This window comes from Hemiscyllium ocellatum, chromosome 2 (genome assembly GCF_020745735.1).
Source record: "Hemiscyllium ocellatum isolate sHemOce1 chromosome 2, sHemOce1.pat.X.cur, whole genome shotgun sequence".
Taxonomy (NCBI): Eukaryota; Metazoa; Chordata; class Chondrichthyes; order Orectolobiformes; family Hemiscylliidae; genus Hemiscyllium; species Hemiscyllium ocellatum.
Genome location: NC_083402.1, coordinates 120,199,809 through 120,219,713, shown reverse-complemented (window position 1 = coordinate 120,219,713; position 19,905 = coordinate 120,199,809). Strand labels below are relative to the sequence as shown.

The window sequence follows — 19,905 nt, the reverse complement described above, 5'->3', positions numbered from 1 at the left end:
AGGGCTTATGTCCGAAACGTTGACTCTCCTGCTCCTCGGATGCTGCCTGACCTGTTGTGCTTTTCCAGCACCACACTCTTTGACTCTGATCTCCAGCAATGGTAGTCCTCTTCTAGAGATTTTGTAGTGCCTGAATTGTCACTGTTGGTATTTCTTTAATTTTTATTTGTTATTTTGCAGTTCTGTCTGTTGCTGGCACAAATCTGTGTGACACCATCTCTTATTGACAGCAACTCTTGTAATTACCAATTTCAAAAGTAAAACACACTATTGACGATTAATCCAGTTTGTTTTAATTATTAAATGCATATAATAAATTGATTTTAAACAATATTTACTTAAATTCAAAGCACTGAACTACCTTACATGGAATGCACAGATAAAGACTCAACTGCTGAATGATATTGATGTGCCCCATCAGCTGCTTCCTCATCTATTCATCTTAATCTGTTAGCATATTCCTTTAGCCTTCTCTTCTTCATGTGATTAGCTTCCTCTTGATTGCTACTTATTTGCCTCAACTACATGCATGGCAGCAGTTGTCACATTCTAATCACTGGAAAGTTCTTAACAGATTTTTCAATAATTATCCTTTAGTTAAATGTCTATATTAAAAGCATTGACGAGTGGAAATGTCTTCTATTCTGATCAATAGTAAAGGACATTCAAATGCTTTGACAAAATTACTGAATCAGTATTCCAACTGTCGCATGTTCATGTTCTGTAAATGTAGGTTTTCTGTTCATTGTGTTGCTCTAGAGAAGGGAATTAATGCTTAGGGTGATTCTGAAACAAAGACTTAGGCAAGAAAGGTTTTGCGTAATGAATATCCAAATTGTTTTTTAAGCAGTTAAACGTAGAACAAAAAATTGTTATTTTTTTCATTTAAATTAGCAGAACAGTAGAGTGTCTTATAACCAAACTTAGATTATTTTTTTTAATTCTGTTGCTTGAATCTACTATGCAGTTCCAGCATTTTGTTTTACTGTGAAATGTCTTTGATTAAAGAATTTTAATAAGGGAATCCCCCTCCTGCCCCACACAGCCTATTATTTATTGGCCATTTCCACACCATCAAAAAGCTTAATTGAAAATGGGACATTCTTCCATTTAGTCCCAGGAACTAGTTCAGATGTTTTAACATTCTTAAGAATAAAGCTCTCAATTTTAATTATTGGGAGATCAATGAACACCTTGTAGTTTGCAGTGATTCCCCAATCATGCTTGCAGTTTTTGCAGTGCAATTTTTGCCTTTTCTGAAAATTGTTGAAGCTTTTTGGCTTCTTGTGAGGTTGAGTCGAATAGCGCTCCTGGAAAGAGTTGTCGATAATTGTGTGATGACATTCCTGAAATAAAACAGGGTGAGGTTTCAACAATAGCCCATGAATTAGCAGAATAGAAACAAATGACTCTACCGTATTGCATTACCTGTTCAGTGTGGTAAACATGGGTGACAGAGACAATATTTAACACTCTAGGAACATCCACAGATTGTATAGTTATTGTTAGTTGTGGGATTCTGCTGTCTGCATATTATCATAGTATCCCTATAGTCCAAAAAGAGGCTATTTGTTGAGTCTGCAACAACCCTCCAAAGAGCATGTGACTGAGACCCAAACCCCCCTCTCCTCCATCCTGAATTACCATGGGTAATTTCATCTTGCCTGCATGTCCCTGGATGGTATGGGGAAATTTAGCATGGCCAGGTTGCCTAACCTGCATATATGTGGATGTGGGAGGAAACCAGAATGCTTAATGCAAGCCCACACGGACATGGGGAAATGTGCAAATTCCACTCAAGGCTGGAACTGAACCTGGGTCCCTGAGGCAGGAGTGCTAACCACAGAGTCGCCCATATTATAGAAGTGACTACACTTTAAAAATACTTCAGGATGCCTTGATCATTGAATGTCTATACATTCCCCACACAAGTAGTTTCTAAAATATTATCCATCGCTGCTGATAACCTAACTGGACTATTTACCCTTTCTTGTACACACTTGTTACTCTCTGGCTCATCCCTATTTCCACCTCCCAATTCAGACCATCTGGATTAGGCAATTTGTTTACTCAAGGATAGCCAGCTTTTCCAGTACTTAATATCAGAAGTAATGGATGGGGTTGAGAATTAAGTCAGTCAACTTGTTATTCCTGAGTAAATACGAATAGCAATCCTCATTAAGTATTTTAGCATTGCTTTGTGCTTCACAACACACATTATTCTCTTTAAAACATGCTTTGTAACTTTTCTCCACGTATTTAGTCTACTCCCAAAACAGTTTCCACCATCATTCTAAATATTAGATTCCCATATAAAGCAATACACTGGATTTCAAAAAAAAAACTTCCTAATTTCTGGCTGTTTTGGTAGTCGCCTTAATTCTGTGTCCTCTGACTCCTCTGCAAATGGAAACAAATCTTCCTACTTCCATGTTCAAGATCACAAACATTTTTGATATCTTCCCCCAATCTTTTCTTAGAACAACTTCAGCTTCTCCACCCTCTAGACATAAAATTGTATCCCTCATCTGATTACATTCTGATAAGTTTTCTCTGTTCCCGCCTCAGGCGACTGACTGTGTGGAGTTTGCACGAGAAACCCCGTGGCTGCGTGGGTTTCCTCCGGTGCTCCGGTTTCCTCCCACAGTCCAAAAATGTGCGGGTCAGGTGAATTGGCCATGCTAAATTGCCCGTAGTGTTAGGTAAGGGGTAAATGTAGGGGTATGGGTGGGTTGGAGTCGGTGTGGACTTGTTGGGCCAAAGGGCCTGTTTCCACAGTGTAAGTAATCTAATCTAATCTCTGCAGCTTCTCCAAAGTCTTGCTTTCGATGTTTACCGAGATAGTAGGTTCACATCAATTCGATTTACTAGGGTACTAAGAAAACTTCCACTAGGCAGTTGGGTGTTTCACTGTATTTAAAAGGTGTTTGTTCAATTAAGAATCTGGGTTTATAATCCAATCCTGATTAGGAACCTTAGAGGCATTCTGTATAAAATGTATAAAATTAAAGTACATGGGATTGGAGGGTAGTTGGTAATCTAATTTAAAAAAAAGACAATTATACTGTTCCACCTGATCCCAGTTAATCAGCTTAAAAGTTATCCCCATCTCTCCGTAGTGTTCTTGTACCCAGATTATATAGTAATCACATTGAGTAGTGTTTCTGTATGAAATTCTACATGTCACATCAAAACACCAAATTCTTGCCATAGATACAACAGTTTGAGATAGCAAGTCAACATCGTCTGTCAATAGGCTCAGCTGATGAAGCCTCAGGTAAGGGGAGAAATTGAGAAGGATTCCTTCCTCATAACCTTAGCCATGTGGGAACGGAATCCATGCTGATGGCATCACTCTGCATTGCAAACCAGTCATCCAGGCAACTGAGCTACATGAGCCCCTGCAAGTGCTATTCAGTTACACAAACACACATGACTTGGACTCTCTTTTTCCAGTCAGGGTATGGTTGAGCCCTCTCTTGAATCTGAAATGATGGCCCTTGTCCCAACATTATTGCTATTTTGTCGGAATCATAAATGCTCCGAGGGGTGTGCACGGTATTATTTACAAGTACTCTCTTTAGCCATGTGCTTGGTCGATAATTGAAGAACTTTTGACCCCCTAAATTATGGGTAATTGTGCTTGGCAATTATCCAAAATTAGTTCCAATATCAAATCCTGGTTACTGGCTGAGCAGGCAAATCCATTTGTATTTTTCAGAAATTTTGGAACCAAATATTATGGCCAAGATCTAAGATTGAGTATGGAATTACAACTTTGAAATGTGGTTGCATCTGGAAGCACTTAGAATCAAGTTGTTCATATCTAGCTAGATAATTGTCATTATAGTAATAATGGTAGGTTTCTAAATTCTGGACTCACCTCTATGACTCTTATGTCATCAGAGTTGCATGCATACGTTTTGCATTTTCCACAAAGTAACTCGTAACTGACATCTGGTTTCTCTGTATTTGGAATACTAACAAGCAGTTCCCTCATCATCTTGTCATTTAGTTGAATGGTATTAATCTTTGAAGAAAGAATTGCAGTTTAGTCTCTTGCAAAGGTACATTTTAAACAGCAACCTCCAATATGTATTGTTAGAATAACAATCTAAACACAATTAATTCAATCAAACAAGAAAGTAAATGAATTGAGAGCAAACACTCTCAATTGTGCAGCCATTTCTGAAGGTAATTTAAAACCTAAAATGAAAGTGTGTGAGCATAAGTAAGAGCAGGAGTATTGTTATGACTCCAATTGGACAAGCCAGAGACCATAGTGAAACCTGGCTCAATAGGAACCAGAGTAGGTCATTAATGAGATCATGGTTGATCAAACCATTCAATGCCTTTTACCCAGCCTTCTCCATAATCCTGTCTGAAACTGGTAATCAGTAATAAAGTCACAGATGTACAGCACAGAAACAGACCCTTCAGTCCAACTCATCTGTGCAGACCACATATGTGAAATGGATCTAGTCCCATTTGCCAGCATTTGATCCAAATCCCTCTAAACCCTTCATATATATACCCATCCAGATTCCTTTTAAATGTTGCAATTGTGTCAGCCTCCACCACTTCCTCTGGCAGCTCATTCCATATATACACCTCCCCCTGCATTAAAAAGTTGTCCCTTTTAAATCTTTTCCCCCTCACCTTAAACCTAGGTCCTCTAGTTCTGGATTCGCCCAAACCAGGAAAAGACTTTGTCTATTTACCCTACTGTTATGAAGATGTACCTTTAAGAGTGAAGGACTTGGCAAATACACAGTGCTGGAGAATTCATAAAGTAACATTTTGATTAAGAACAAACATCACTCCCTGAATGGCCTAGAGACCAAAACAAATTCAAATTCAGCCACTCAGTTTGAATTATACCCCCCAAAAATACCAATTTCAAATCAAGTTTGAATTAAGTATATTGACAATCTTTAAAGCCAGTGTCACAATCCGATGCTCTGGGGGATAAGACTGGGGTAAAATTCAACAGTTGAGAGGAGAACTGCCAATCCTAGCATGTACCAGACTGTTTGAAAAAAAATCTCTCTTAAATGTCCCTTTTCAATCAGTAACCTGTGATGCAGAAATTCCTAACAAGGAGAAAAGACGACACAGGAAGATCTGAAGACGAGAACCTACAGCTGCCTGGTTTTGAGATAAGAAATGTTTTGTAAATCTTAATTGGGAGTTTTATTGGACTAGTATTATAGAAGGGAAGGTAAAAGATAGGTTAGAGAAAGAAATTGTAAACAGTGGTTAATTAAATATTCTGTTATACTTTATTTCTTAAAATTGTTCATTTTTACTTTACTTAGTTTTTGGCTGCTCTAATTTTACAGATTACTGCACAGGAAAAATCTTCTGTGTTGCTGGTTTTAAATTAAACAGGAGAGTTTACCCCATGTCGATAACACCTATCCATCATGATTTTGTAAACCTCTGTAAAGGTCATCCATGGAACACAGCTATTCAGCCTCTCCCTATAGCCCAATCCCTCTAATCCTAGCAACATCCTTGTAAGCCTTTTCTAAACCCTTTAAAGTTTCATAACGTCTTTCCTATAGCTATCAAACCTCTGTTTTAAACATACTCAAAGCTGAGCTTCCACAGCCTTTTAGGGTAGAGAATTTGGAAGGTTCATAACTCTCTGAGTAAAACAATTTTTCCTTATTTCAAACCTAAATGACATCCCCTTCTCTTTAAACTGTGGCTCATGATTCTAGACTATGCCAACAAGGTGAACATCTTACCTATTTCTTCCCTGTATTTTCTAAGTTTAAATGAGATCACTTCTCGTTGTTCAAAGTTCTCGGGAACGTAGGTCTGGTTTACACTATCACTTTGTATAAGATCATCTGGCTATCCCAGGAACAAATCTAGTGAATATTTATTGTACACCCTGTGTCAATGACATTTCCTGCGATAAAGAACCCAAAACATCACATTGTACTCCAGGTGGAGTGTAACCAAGCTCTGAGCAAGACTACACTAATTCTGTACTCAAATCCTCTTGCAAAAATAACATTCTATAAGTCTTAAAACAGTACAGTACAGGAACATCCCTTTGGCCTGCCATGTCTGCACTGACACAATGTCATTCTCAATAATCCCATCTTCTTGCATGTCCCTCTATTCCCTGCCTGTTCACCTTCTTGATAGCTTGCTATAGGTGGATGTTAACCTTCAGTGACTTATTGACAAGGTCACCCTAGCCCCTTTGTACATCTACACTTGCCAACCTCTTGACAATTAGCAAATACTCTGAACATTTTTTTTCGTACCTCATAGGACACATTCCTACCTAGCTTTTTTTAACCTGCAAATTGGAAAATATTAGATTTCTTCCCCACGTCCAAATGTATTGTAAACATCGGGGCCCATGCACCGTTTCTTACACCATTCTGCTGAGGTGAGAATGACCCAGTTTTGGCCCATTGGCTCTCAGATAGAAAACAGTCCATTAATCCAAGCCAGTACAGTATCTCCTACCTACTGTACTTAACCTTTCTAACTAGCCTCCTATGCAGGACTTTACCAAAACACCTAGATTTTCATAAGTGTATCTGTCAGTAACAACTTCAAATAAAAACTCCCCAAGTAATTTCCCATTCACAAATTCAGGCAGATTATGCTCAGATGATCAAAAACCAGATGTCTACTTATTTAAATCATTTCTAATATATTCTAGGATTTTCTCTATTGCTAATGTAAAACTAACAGGTCTATAGTTCCCTGTTTTCTCTCTCACTTGCTCCTTTAAATAGTGAGGTAACGTCTGTTGTCTTCCAGAATCTATAGAATTTTGGAAGATAGTGCATAGAACATAATTTATTTGTTTACCATGGAGAGTGTTACAGAACATATTCACGGCTGCCAATGTATTTTTAACAAAGTAAAAATCATTAACTATATTAGAGTGAAGACCTTTGGAATAATTTTATTGCAAACATCAGACAGATTCATCCTTTTTTTAATCCCCCCGCAGTAATACCCTTAACAGATACTTAAACCTCAGGAGTCACCCACTTCAAAGTTAAAACCTTTTGCTCAGCTGGCATGCCTGTAATTGGTTTCCTTTTGGGAAATTGCTATGTATTCACTAGAAATTAATTTCTTCACTTCACAGTCTCTACTCAACTGAACTCAGCTCATTCTTGTTAAACATGGCTCCCTAAACTCATTACTTCAACAGTTTTGGTGGATGTTTTCCTCTCTGACAGCCCCACAGCTGCTTTACTGACTTATAAGCATCTCAGGTCCTATGCCTAGCCTTGACCGCTAACCTTCCCCCTTTATAGATTTGTTTTTGATTCTTTGTCTCTCCCTGCAGTGGTTGTAAAACTCAAGTCAACAAATACTTTTGCAGTTAACACCCCAGGCAACCTTGTGGTCATTTAACTGACTTTAGTAAATGCTGTGGTCAGATAATCACAAAACTCAAATATGTACTAAAATTCCCTCCACTTCAGAACCTAAGTTCTCATGTAATGTGAAGCTTTAGAATGATAAAGGATTCCGTCCCTTTAGCCTACTCTGCCATTCAATAACATTGTGGCATTATATCCATTTTCCTATGCTGTCTTGACCTCAATAGTAATCAAAATCAATCTATTTCCATAAACTCCAGAGAACAATTCTAATCAACACTCCACATATTATAATAATAATCTTAGCCTGGGAAGGAAACAGTTAAGATGCATCACTCAATTAATTCTTATGTTAATTTTCTCTAGAAATAATTCACCAATGATTCCCATTGCACTGAGAGCTGGTGCTAAGAGCTTAGCTGATTTTAGTTAATTATGGTGCATGTTTTTACCATTTCAGTCAAGATACAATTGTTTACACAGGACAAACTGCAGACTGAACCATTTTATTTGTAGTTCAGTTGCACATTGCACAGTGCATTTATCTATTCAGAAGGTTCGCCATCAATGGAAGGTGAGATTTAACCCCGATGTTATGGACTGGACCCTAAACGTTTTCTTATTTTTAAAAGGCAGTGTGTTCCAGATGCAGTTCAATTGGTCAAACTACCAGGCCTGAAGCAAAGCACACTTTATTCTTACACTATTGTTAAAATACAAACAAAAGAAGGAAGAAATTGGTATAACTCATTCTGTTAAGTTTCAGTAGAGTTAGAGATTATTTAAATACTAAACAACAACTGTTCCAATCTAGTAACATCTCAGAAATATATCCTTGGCAAAGGCAAATTCAGTAAAATAGATTGTCTTATGCAATTCTCCAGTCCAGGAGGGAAGATCAACAAAACCTCAACGGCTAATGAAACCTAAACTAAAATCCTCGTTCTGTGAGAGCTAGACTCCACCCCTTCATGCTGCTCCTATTGTTCTAATTTAGGTGTGGTTCTTTTAAGGTCTCAGGTTGCTTACTTTGAGTTTGGAACAGACCATTCTTCTCCTCTGACGCAACTTCTCTTCATTTTAAATAAAAGAACAAAATACATCTCTCATACAATAGTATCATCACACAGGGGTCTCTGATAAGTTACCCAATTGAAATCTTAGTTGGGAACCTGTAGTCTCCAGAATTGGAACTTAAAACCTCACTGTTACCCTGTAATTTCAAAATTACAACAAGCTTCCAACTAATCCAGTGTGCTGTGATGATCGTTAGAATGAAGACATTCAAAGAAGGTTAAATGAATTGGTTGGCCTTATGGCTGCTTGTTTCTGTCCAATTTGATTTAAAATATTTGTCTGAAATAGCAGGTACAGTACAATCTACATCTCGAAATCAGGGCAGTGGAACATTGCATTTTCACATAAGATGTGCCTGCATAGGAGATCTGGGTGGAACAGAATATTGCAACTCAACCAAGAATTAGATTCTGAAGCCTGTAGCATAACAACCATAAGCCCATTATTACCTTCTCGACCAAGTCTGCCTGTCCCAACTGTTGTACTTCACGAATAGCTTTGTACATCATCTCCTCTTGTAAAAAATGAAGCATGTCTTTCTCAGCCTGCTCTTTTTTGCTGGTAATAAGAATGCACTTGCTATTTTGTGCTCTTCCACGACCTGTGACAGCAACAGTTTAATTGTGTTGTAATTGAACGCAGGCATGAACAGAACTGTCATATCAGAATCACCACTAAGTGAACTTCATGCAACAAAATGTGGAAATTGCTTATTCAGTTTTGTATAAATTAGCAGAAAAGAACATACCACATACATTGTGAATAGTAAAATTAATGGAGATTAAAAAATGTACCAGACTTTATCCAAAGTCCCTTATATTGTCATTTCATTTGACAAGAATAATTATTATACTGCTCAACTGCATGAAAACGTGAATTAACAATTGCAGAGTAGCATATCTACATTTAGCAAGCAATTTAAATTCCAGAGACACCCACAATTCTGTGCATCAATAAGCTCTCCAGTCATATAGAATTTACAGAAAATTTACATGTGGTCTATGCCAGTTTTCATTGTTCACGTGCATCTCCTTTACCTTGCCCTATCAGAAGGATGTTATGGAACTTGAAAGCGTTCAGAAAAGATTTACAAGAATGTTGCCAAGATTGGAGGGTATGAGCTACAATGAGAGGCTGAATGGGCTGGGGCTGTTTTCCCTGGAGAGTCGAAGGCTGAGGGGTGACCTTATAGAGATTTATAAAATCATGAGGGTGATGGATAGGATAAATAGATATGGTCTTTTCCCTGGGGTGGGTAAGTCCAGAACTAGAGGGCATAGTTTTTGGGTCAGAGGGGCAACTTTTTCCACACGGAGGGTGGTGCGTGTATGGAATGAGCTGCCAGAGGAAGTGGTGGAGGCTGGTACAATTACAGCATTAAAAAGACATCTTGATTGGTATATGAATAGGAAGGATTTAGAGGGATATGGGCCAAATGCTGGCAAATTGGACTCGATTAGGTTTGGATATCTGGTCGTCACAGACGAGTGGGACTGAAGGGTTTGTTTCCATGCTGTATGTCTTTATGACTACATGTATTGAACATTGTCTGAAATACATTGGTGCTAGCTAGTGAGTCCCACAGTCTCACTACTCTCTGGGTAAAGAGGTTTCAACTGAATTCCTTAATTATATGCTTAGTTTGTATGCATGGTCCAAAACAACTTAGCACTGAACTGCTTGTTTAAATCTAAACATTACTTGAGTGATACATTGTGCCTCCTACCCCACCATTATTCAGTAACAACCATTGGACAATAGATCAGTTGATCATATCTTACTTTGACAATGTCCTTACCTCTTGTTTGAATCATCTTTATAACATTACCCACATACTCATACAACAGTACAAGGTTACATTGAGCTATGTCAATTCCCTCATCAGCAACAGATGTTGCTACAAGGATTTTGGTTCCACTATCGCCTTTAAACGAAATTAGTACTTCTTTTTGCAAGGGCAGAGTCATTCCTGTAAAACATAATATATGCACTGATAAAATTATCTTTTATACCTTAGTTAAAAGAAAACATTCACAGTAGGTCACCACTATGATCTCTGCAAACCTCCTCCAAGACATTTACACTTCCAGACTCTTGGAATCAGATTGCTCTCGCTCCATCACTGGCAGCTGGCTAGGTCTATTTCAGGAACCACCTCCCTCCAAATCTCTCACTTAGAATGTTCAACAAAAACAATCTTTCTGAACACGTTTTTAAGTCACCTGTCTTAATCTTACGTGGCTTGGTGTCAAATTTTCTTTGTTAGTACTCTGATGTATTAACAGTGCAACGTTACTGTGTTATTGTTCCATTGGTTTAGAGAAGCTAACTTTTCTAACGCGCACACAAACTATTGTACACAGGTCAGCTCCGAAAGAACAATTCCTCAGATTCATGCTAATGTGGCTACAGTTCCCCATAATTTCAAATGTAACATTTACATTTAGAACTGCTACCTGCAACCTGTAACAGTTTTAAAGGTAGCAAGAGGGCAAACTGTTCAGTGTTTTTGGAATTCCAGTGCAAATTCTTGATATACAGCAGTTGATAACAAGATTACTTACAAAATCTAAGAATTTTAATGCTGCTGGAGTATAAAAGAACTGCCAAAGTCTATTTCCAATAGCAGGAGGATTAACAACTTGAGGTTACAAGATTCAAAGTTATTGGCTAAAGAACCAGAGTAGCATAAGGAAACATTTTATGTAGCAAGTTGTGATCTGGAGCAGTGATTTGCAGTGAAATAAATGCAATATCTTTCAGTAGGAAACTGGATAAATACTTGAAGGTGGAAAAAAAATCACAAGGTTATGGTAAAAGAACAAAGGGGAATGATTAGCCCAAGCACAGGCTCAATGGGTGAAATGACTCCTACAGTGTTTTATCATTTCTAGAAGTTTGTTGCAATCCTCTGCTTCTAGTTCCTTCAATGACAGATAGATCACCTTCCCAAACACGGACTGCTGCAGACAAAATCAATGTTCCAAAACCTCCATGATGCAAGCTGTGAGACTCGAGATGATTGGTAAGACAAGCTTGATTCGGTAAATGTTTTCCTGGTCCGGCTGCAGCCCCAAGGTATTTCAGACACATTATGAAGCAGGTAGGGCCAATATAACTGTTACACAAGAGCCCCAAGCTGCATCTCCAAGATATTTAGGGTTTTTTAAAATTCAACCTGTTCAGAGATGGTACTTCTGCAGAAGGTGCAACACCTGCTTCCTCCCTTCTCAGGGCCCAAACATATACCTTCCAGGTGAAACAGCACTTTACCTGAACTTCACTCAATCTAATCCACTATGTTCACTAGTCACAATGTAGTCTTTACATTGGGAAAACAAAGCATAGACTGGGGGACTGTTTTGCAGAACACCTACATTCTGTTTGCAAAAGAAAAGACCCTGAGCTTCCAGTTGCCTGCTATTTCAACACACCACCTTGTTCCCTGGCTTCCTGCAGGGCTCCTGCATAGCTCAGTGAAAGCTTGAACAGCAACTCACTTTCTGCTTGGGAACTGCATAGCCTTATGGACGCAATATCATATTCACCTATTTTAGGGCTTGAAGCCTTCTGCCATTAGATAAATGCGAGGTGCTGCATTTTGGGACAGCAAATCTTAGCAGGACTTATACACTTAATGGTAAGATCCTGGGCGGTGTTGCTGAACAAAGAACCTTGGAGTGCAGGTTCATAGTTCCCTGTAAATGGAGTCACAGGTAGATAGGGTAGTGAAGAAGGTGTTTGGTATGGTTTCCTTTATTGGTCGGAGTACTGAATATAGGAGTCAAGAGGTCATGTTGCAGCTGTACAGGACATTGGTTAGCCACTTTTGGAATATTGCATGTAGTCCTGGTCTCCTTCCTAACGGAAGGATGTTGTGAAACTTGAAAGGGTTCAGAAAAGATTTACAAGGATGTTGCCAGGATTGAAGGATTTGAGCTGTGGGGAGAGGCTGAACAGGCTAGGGCTGATTTTCCCTGGAGCGTCGAAGGCTGAGGGGTGACGTTCTAGAAGTTTATAAAATCATGAGGGGCATGGATAGGATAAATAGACAAATCTTTTCCCTGGGGTGGTGAAGTCCAAATCTAGAAGGCATAGGTTTAGGGTGAAAGGGGAAAGATTTAAAAGAGACCTAAGGGGCAACCTTTTCACACAGAGAGTGGTATGTGTATGGAATGAGCTGCCAGAGGAAGTGGGGAGGCTGCTACAATTGCAACATTTAAAAGGCAACTGGATGGGTATATGAATAGGAAGAGTTTGGAGGGATATGGGATGGTTGCTGGCAGGTGGGACTAGATTGGGTTGGGATATCTGGCCTACATGGATATTTGAACCAAAAGGTCTATTTCTGTGCTGTACATCTCTATGACTCTGTGTCTTTACCCCAACCCCCACACATCCAGGCCTTGTTGTCTCATGGTCCGCTATCACACACTTCCCATTATTAGCCACTATCATCCCCATTAGCAGCAATTTATTCTCATAGGCTGACCATTATCCACTCCTTTGTCTATCCAACTGTTGTTCCCTCTCTTTGGGCTCTGTGTCCACCTATAATTTACTCCTTACCCCCTGTCTTCTGCATTAAAACACCCTTTTTCTAGCTGCCATCAGTTCTGAAGAAGGATCACTGGACCCAAAACGTTAACACTGATTTCTCTCCATGGATGCTGCCTGGTCTGCTGAGTCTTTCCAGCAATTTCTGCTTTTGCTTCTGATTTCCAGCTTCCACAATTCTTTTGTTTCCTTTTTTAAAATGGTGGAATTTTTCATTGGGATAGAAAGTGAAGCAGTCCAATCCAAAACTATGGTCCTTAATCTAAACAAAGGAAATTATGAAGGTGTGAGGAGTAAGTTCACTGTAATAGACTGGGTAACTTTGTGAAAAGGCATGATAGTGGATAGGTAATGGTTAATATTTAGGGAATAAATGTGCGCATTGCAGCACTCGCACATTCTTTTCAGGTGAAATAACATCAGGAAAAGTCGTCAAACCATGCTTAACAAAAGTAGTTGAGGAAAAGGTTTGATCAAAGCGGATCCATATTAAAGTTGTTCGATGAAATAGCAAGCTTGAGAGCTGGACCAGTTTAGAATTCAGCAAAAGAGGAACAAGAAGGGAAAATGCACGAGGGTAAACTTGGAAGGAATATGAAAGTGGACTGCAAGTAAATGAAATGAAAAAAGAATTATTGAAGACAACTGTACATCTCTTTCAGTTTGAAACTGAAGAATTAATAATGGAGAACAAGGAAACTGCATGGAACCTTATCGCAAGGGAGTTATGGTGGCTCAGTATTGCTTCTTTATAATGTCAGGGACCCAGTTTCAATTCCAACCTCAGGTGACTGACTGTGTGAGGGTAGCGTGTTCTCTCCATGTCTGATGGATTCCCTCTAGGTTCTCTGATTTCCTCCCACAGTCCAATGATGTGCAGATTAGGTAAATTGCTCAATATCCAGGGAATTGCAGACTAGTTAGATTAGCCATGTGATATGCAGGAGTACAGGGATTAAGGGTTGGGGGTGAGGGTGTTGTGTGGAATATTCTTTGTGGAGGGTCAGTGTGGGCATGATGGATTGAACGGCCTGATTCCACACTATAGGGAGTGCAAGAATTAAACAACTACTTTTGTTCTGTGTCAAAAGACACAAAAAGCTTTCCAGAAATGCTCGGAAAACAGGTGTCTTTTGGGAAGGAGGAAATTAACATGAGTTTTAAACAAATGTTGGTAAACCCTAGGGGTGGCCATGGAAATAGTGGATGCTTTGGTTGTCACTGTCAAAAATTTTCTAAGTACTGACATGGTTCCAGCAATTGGAGGGTAGCAGTTAACCGCCAAATCTCACAGTGACAGTCCACTATACTTACACAAAGAAACAACAGTAGCAAACAAAATCCCACTGTATAAAAATGCAGAGGGGGAATCAAACCTACAGTTGCAGACCGGCTAGTCTAATAGCAGTAGTGGCAAAAATGCTGGGGTCTATGATAGGTATGTGATAATAGAACATATAAAAATACTTAAAGTCAACATAGATCAATGAATACAGCTCAGTCCAACACAGGCGTCTCCAAATCATAGATCAACGGAAGAGAAATAATATTTGAAAAACTTGAAGTTTATTTTTGAGGACATAACTAATAGAATAGATGAAGGAAGGACCAGTGGATGTGCTGATCTGGAATTTTTAGAAAGCCTTGTTAAAATCCCACATTGTGCAAAATGAAAGCACGTGGGATCAGTGGAAATATACTGGCGTGGATTGAGAACTGATTAGCAGATTGGAAATGAGAGCAGAAATAAATGAGCCATTTTCAGAGAGGAAACCAGTGATAGTGGGGCTACTGCAGGGATGAAAGCTTGCAACCCAGCCATTCACAATATTTTCCCTCATCCAAATCATCGATATATACTATATTTCCAAATTTGCTGGTGACACAACTGGGTGGGAGAGACAGTGGTGACGATGATGTCAGGGTGATTTAGACAAGTTGAGAGAGTGGGCAAATATACTGCAGATGTAGCACAACATGGATAAATGTGAACTTGTTCATTTTGTTAGGTGAAACAAAATGGCAGAGTGTAAATTAAAATAGATAGAAAAGTTGAGTTACAAAAAAAAGGGAGCTGGTATCATTTGTTCACTGAAAGCAAGCAGGCAGGTGCAGCGAGCAATTAGGAAGCCAAATGGTATGTTGGGTCTTCACTGCAAGTGGGTTTGAGTACAGGAGCAAGGAAGTCTCACTGCAGCTGTACAGAGTCTTACCTAGAATACTGGGTATACCTTTTGGTCTCCTTATCAAAGGAAAGATATAAAATATTCCCTGTAAGCTGTACGGCTGCTCGAGGTCCTGTTCATGCCATTGCAAAGGTAGACACACTTGCACATCGCTGACATGTGTAGACTTTGGAGGGCAATGAATAAAGAAATTAGGGGCAATGTGGCTTGAATGAAGCACAAGCACTCCTGTTTGATTCCCAAGATGGCAAGTTTGTTTTGTAAAGAGAGATTGAGTTGACTGGGCATATATTTACTGGCATTTAGGAGAATAAGAAGGGGTCTCGATGAAATACATAGAAGTCTGACAGGATTGCATAGATCGGATGCAGGGATTACGTTTCCCTGACTGGGGAGTCCGGAATAAGTGATCATTGTCTCAGAATATTTGGTAGGCATTTTGGACTGAGATAAGGAATTTCTTCATTCAGAGAGAGACTGGTAAAGCTGTGGAATTATCTATCAAAGAAAGGTGTGAAGGCCTAGTCACTAGATATATTTAAAATAAGAAATAGATAGAAGGAGTATGGGGACAGAATTGAAGTTTGGCATTGAGATAGAGATCATCTATTGTCACATTAGATGGCAGAGCAGGCTCAAACGGGCTGAATAGCTCACTCCTGCTTCTATTTTCTTTCCTGCGACTGACATTGATGCTATTATTTCTCTGCTGCTGAGTCAAATCACAGAGGCTCTGCCTCTGCTCCCAAAAGTAAATCCTTAGATGTTCCTGCCCTCTTTCCTTCTCTTTACAAAACTGCTGTCTCCACACTCTCTTGTGCTCTTCATGAAGTTATTCTTCCTATGCTTTCTACCTATGAATCTGCTGTCTTCATGCTCACTCTTTCTGTCTTTGTGAAACTGCTGTCTCTGCTCTCTCTTCTTCTCTTTCATGCTTTGAAAAAAAGAGGTACAATCCTAAAACTAGAGCTGGGCCTTTTAGGAGCTGATGTCCAGAGGCACTTCTGACGCAAAAGTGGAGTGGAAATTTCGAAGCCCCTCCAAAAGGCGCAACTGAAAATGCCAAAATAAATTGATGGTTTTACGCTCACCAAAGTATATTAATGTTTGAGAACCAATGCAGACAAAATATCAAATCGGTCACATTACTGAAACAGATTTTCTGATCGTTATTTCATTACCATTTGTGGAAGCTTGCTGTGTACAAATTTCCTACATTGCAACAGTGACTACACTTTTAAAATAATTCATTGGCTGTAAAGCACAGAAGTTGTGAGACCTGCTTTATAAAATTGTAAGTGTTTTTATTCTGAATGGCAGAAAATGCTCCAGGCTTCTGAATTACCTACCCTTCTTCCCACATTTAGAGGGAAACTTTAGGAATCAAATACCAAAATGTATTCTTGGCATTTAACCCTCGCACTGTTTATTTGTTTATTTTTACATTTAAAAAAATACTGGATATAAATTTTAAAATATTTTTGAGGGCTACCAATGTGTTTGACTTCAGTAACTTCAGTGGAAGAGCGTATGGTGTCCAGAACCAAAACACCACAGAACCATATATGACAGGAAAGGGTCATCTTACGTGAGCAGGCAGTCCCTTCTGCACAGACCTGCACATTTCTTCTTTCTAAGTTTTTACCCTATTACTTTTGAAAGTTAATGCTGAATCTACTTCCACTAGTTTATAGGCAACACACTGAGATCACAGTAACTCTGGATTCTGCATCCTAATTCTGTGGTTTCTGGTTACTGACCCTCCTGTCTGTGACGGTTTCTCCTTTATTAATCTCATCAAAATCCTTTAAATGATTTTCACCTTTAAATCAACATTTTAGTACTGGGTGCAGTATTTGTTATGTTAAAAAGGCTATAATAGTTGCACATAGGATATCACCTGTATTTTTGGATCTTCCCAACAACATTTCAGGTTGTAAGAATGCCAGTTCTTGACACTCTAATAGCCACTTCCTCAAAGCCTGCATACAAAGGAAAGTAATGTGTGCTTTAAAATGAATATAAACATGCCTCAAGTAAAGACTAACCTCTCCAACATTAGGATTTAATTTGAATGCATTTTACAACTGGCAGTATGTAATTTCACACAAGACGTATTTACTCTGCAAAGCAAACATAAGAAATAGAGGAATAGGCTGTGTGGACTCTTGGTCCTGTTCCACAGTTTAATTAGATCACAGCTAACCTCTATTTGAACTCCCATTTATCTGCCTTGGCTAGATTAATTATATTACTTTTGTTAGTCAAAGTAATGAAGGCATTTGATCCTTTGGTTCCCTCTCATATAGTGAACATGAATGAATCCTTAAGTATTTAGAGTCATACAGATGTACAGCACAGAAACAGACCCTTCGGTCCAATTCATCCATGCTGGCCTGATATTCTAACCTAATCTAGTCCCATTTGCCAGCACTTGGCTCATATCCCTCTAAACCCTTCCTATTCATTTACCCGTCCAGGTGCCTTTTAAATGTTGTAATTGTACCAGCCTCCACCATTTCCTCTGGCAGCTCATTTCGTAAACGCACAACCCTCAGCATGAAAAGTTGCCCCTTAGGTCTCTTTTATATCTTTCTCCTCTCAGCCTAAACCTATGCCCTCTAGTTCTGGACTCCCCAACCCCAGGGAAAAGACTTTCTCTATTTATCCTATCCATGCCCCTCATGATTTTATAAAACTCTATAAGGTCACTCCTCAGCTTCTGGTGCTCCAGGGAAAACAGCTCCAGCCTATTTGGCCTCTTCCTATAGCTCAAATCCTCCAATCCTGGCAACAACCTTGTAAATCTTTTCTGAACCCTTTCAAGTTTCACAACATCCTTTTGATAGGAAGGAGACCAGAATTGCACACAATATTCCAAAAGTGGATAAGTCCTGCTATGATTTGCTTTTCCAAAATGCAGCACCTCACATTTATCTAAATTAAACTCTATCTGCCACTCCTCAGCCCACTGGTCCATTTGACCAAGATGCTTTAGTACTGAGGTAACCTTCTTCACTGTCCACTACACCTCCAATTTTGGTGTCATCTGCAAACTTACTAACTATACTTCTTATGCTCACATCCAAATCATTTATATAAATGACAAAAAGTAGTGGACCCAGCACCGATCCTTGTGGCACTCCACTGGTCACAGGCCTCCAGTCTGAAAAACAACCCTCCGTGCCAATCCTCTGACTTCTACCATTGAGCCAGTTCTGTATCCAAATCATTAGTTCTCCCTGTATTCCGTGAGATCGAACCTTGCTTACCAGTCTACCATAAGGAAGCTTGTTGAATGCCTTACTGAAGTCCATATACATCACGTTTACTGCTCTCCCCCATTAATCCTCTTCGTTACTTCTTCAAAGAACTCAATCAAGTTTGTGAGACATGATTTCCCATACACAAAGCTGTGTTGACTATCCCTAATTAGTCCATGCCTTTCCAAATACATGTAAATCCTATCCCTCAGGATTCCCTCCAACAACTTGTGGACTTGTTGGGCCGAAGGGACTGTTTCCACACTGTTAGTAATCTAATCTAATCTAAAACTTGCCCATCACCGACGTCAGGCTCACCAGTCTATAATTCCCTGGCTTTTCCTTACTACCTTTCTTAAATAGTGGTACCATGTTAGCCAACCTCCAGGCTTCTGGCACCTCATTTGTGACTATTGATGATACAAATGTCTCAACAAGGGGCCCAGCAATCAGTTCCCTAGCTTCCCACAGAGTTCTCGGGTCACACCTGATCAGGTCCTAGGCATTTATCCACTTTTATGCATTTCAAGACATCTAACACCACCTCCTCTGTAATATGGACATTTTTCAAGATGTCACTATCTATTTCCCCACACTCTATATCTTCCACTTCCTTCTCTACAGTAAACACGGATGCAAGATACTCGTTTAGTATCTCCCACATCTCCTATGGCTCCACACATAGGCTGCCTTGCTGATCTTTGAGGGGCCTTATTCTCTTCCTAGTTACCTTTTGTCCTTAAATGTACTTGTAAAAACCCTTTGGATTCTCCTTTACCCTATTTGCCAAAGCTATCTCATGTCCCCTTTCTGCCCTCCTGATTTCACTCTTAAGTATACTCCTATTGCCTTTATACTCTTTTAAGGATTCACGTGATCTCTCCTGTCTATTCCTGACATATGTTTCCTTCTTTTCCTTAAAGAAAATCTCAATAACTCTCGTCATCCAACATTCCGTACACCTACCAGCTTTTCCTTTCACCCGAACAGGAATGTACTGTCTGTGGACTCTCGTTATCTCATTTCAAGAACATAGTTGATAATTTGAGTGAGGTATGAACTGCTTTTCAGAGCAGAGAAGGCAAAGAAGAAATTTTCTGGAATTTTTAAAAACATGATGTATTCATATAAAGGAAACATATAGTCATTGCTTTCGATGGCTGCAAGTTTGATAACCAGAGTTCACGGGTTTAAGGATAATTAAAATGACCAAAGTTTCATATTATGCAATGAGTGGTTAGGATTTGTAATACACTGTTTGTTTACATGGTAGAAATAGCTTCTCGATAGTAACTTTCAAAAAAGAAATTGGATAAACATTTGAAACAGAAAAATTGCAGATAGACAGGTAAAAGGGCCAGGGGTTGGGTTTAACAGAGTTGATTTTTCAAAGAACTGCCAGAGGAAGTGGTGATGGCTGGTACAGTTATAACATTTAAAATACATCTGGAT

At 39.2% G+C, this 19,905-nt stretch overlaps 1 protein-coding gene across 2 annotated transcripts in view; it reads right to left on the bottom strand.

Moving 5' to 3' along the window:
- Positions 1 to 270: 270 nt before the first annotated feature.
- The window catches only part of LOC132824749 (antiviral innate immune response receptor RIG-I-like), an 83,734-nt gene continuing 64,099 nt past the window's right edge, over positions 271 to 19,905 (bottom strand). For both annotated transcript variants that reach the window (XM_060839453.1, XM_060839462.1), the window contains 5 exons: positions 17,091 to 17,172; positions 10,246 to 10,416; positions 8,897 to 9,048; positions 3,884 to 4,030; positions 271 to 1,346 (listed from right to left, as the gene is read on the bottom strand). In XM_060839453.1, the coding sequence (XP_060695436.1) occupies positions 1,050 to 1,346; positions 3,884 to 4,030; positions 8,897 to 9,048; positions 10,246 to 10,416; positions 17,091 to 17,172 (849 nt within the window). In that variant the 3' untranslated portion in view covers positions 271 to 1,049. The remainder of the gene's footprint in view (positions 1,347 to 3,883; positions 4,031 to 8,896; positions 9,049 to 10,245; positions 10,417 to 17,090; positions 17,173 to 19,905) is intronic.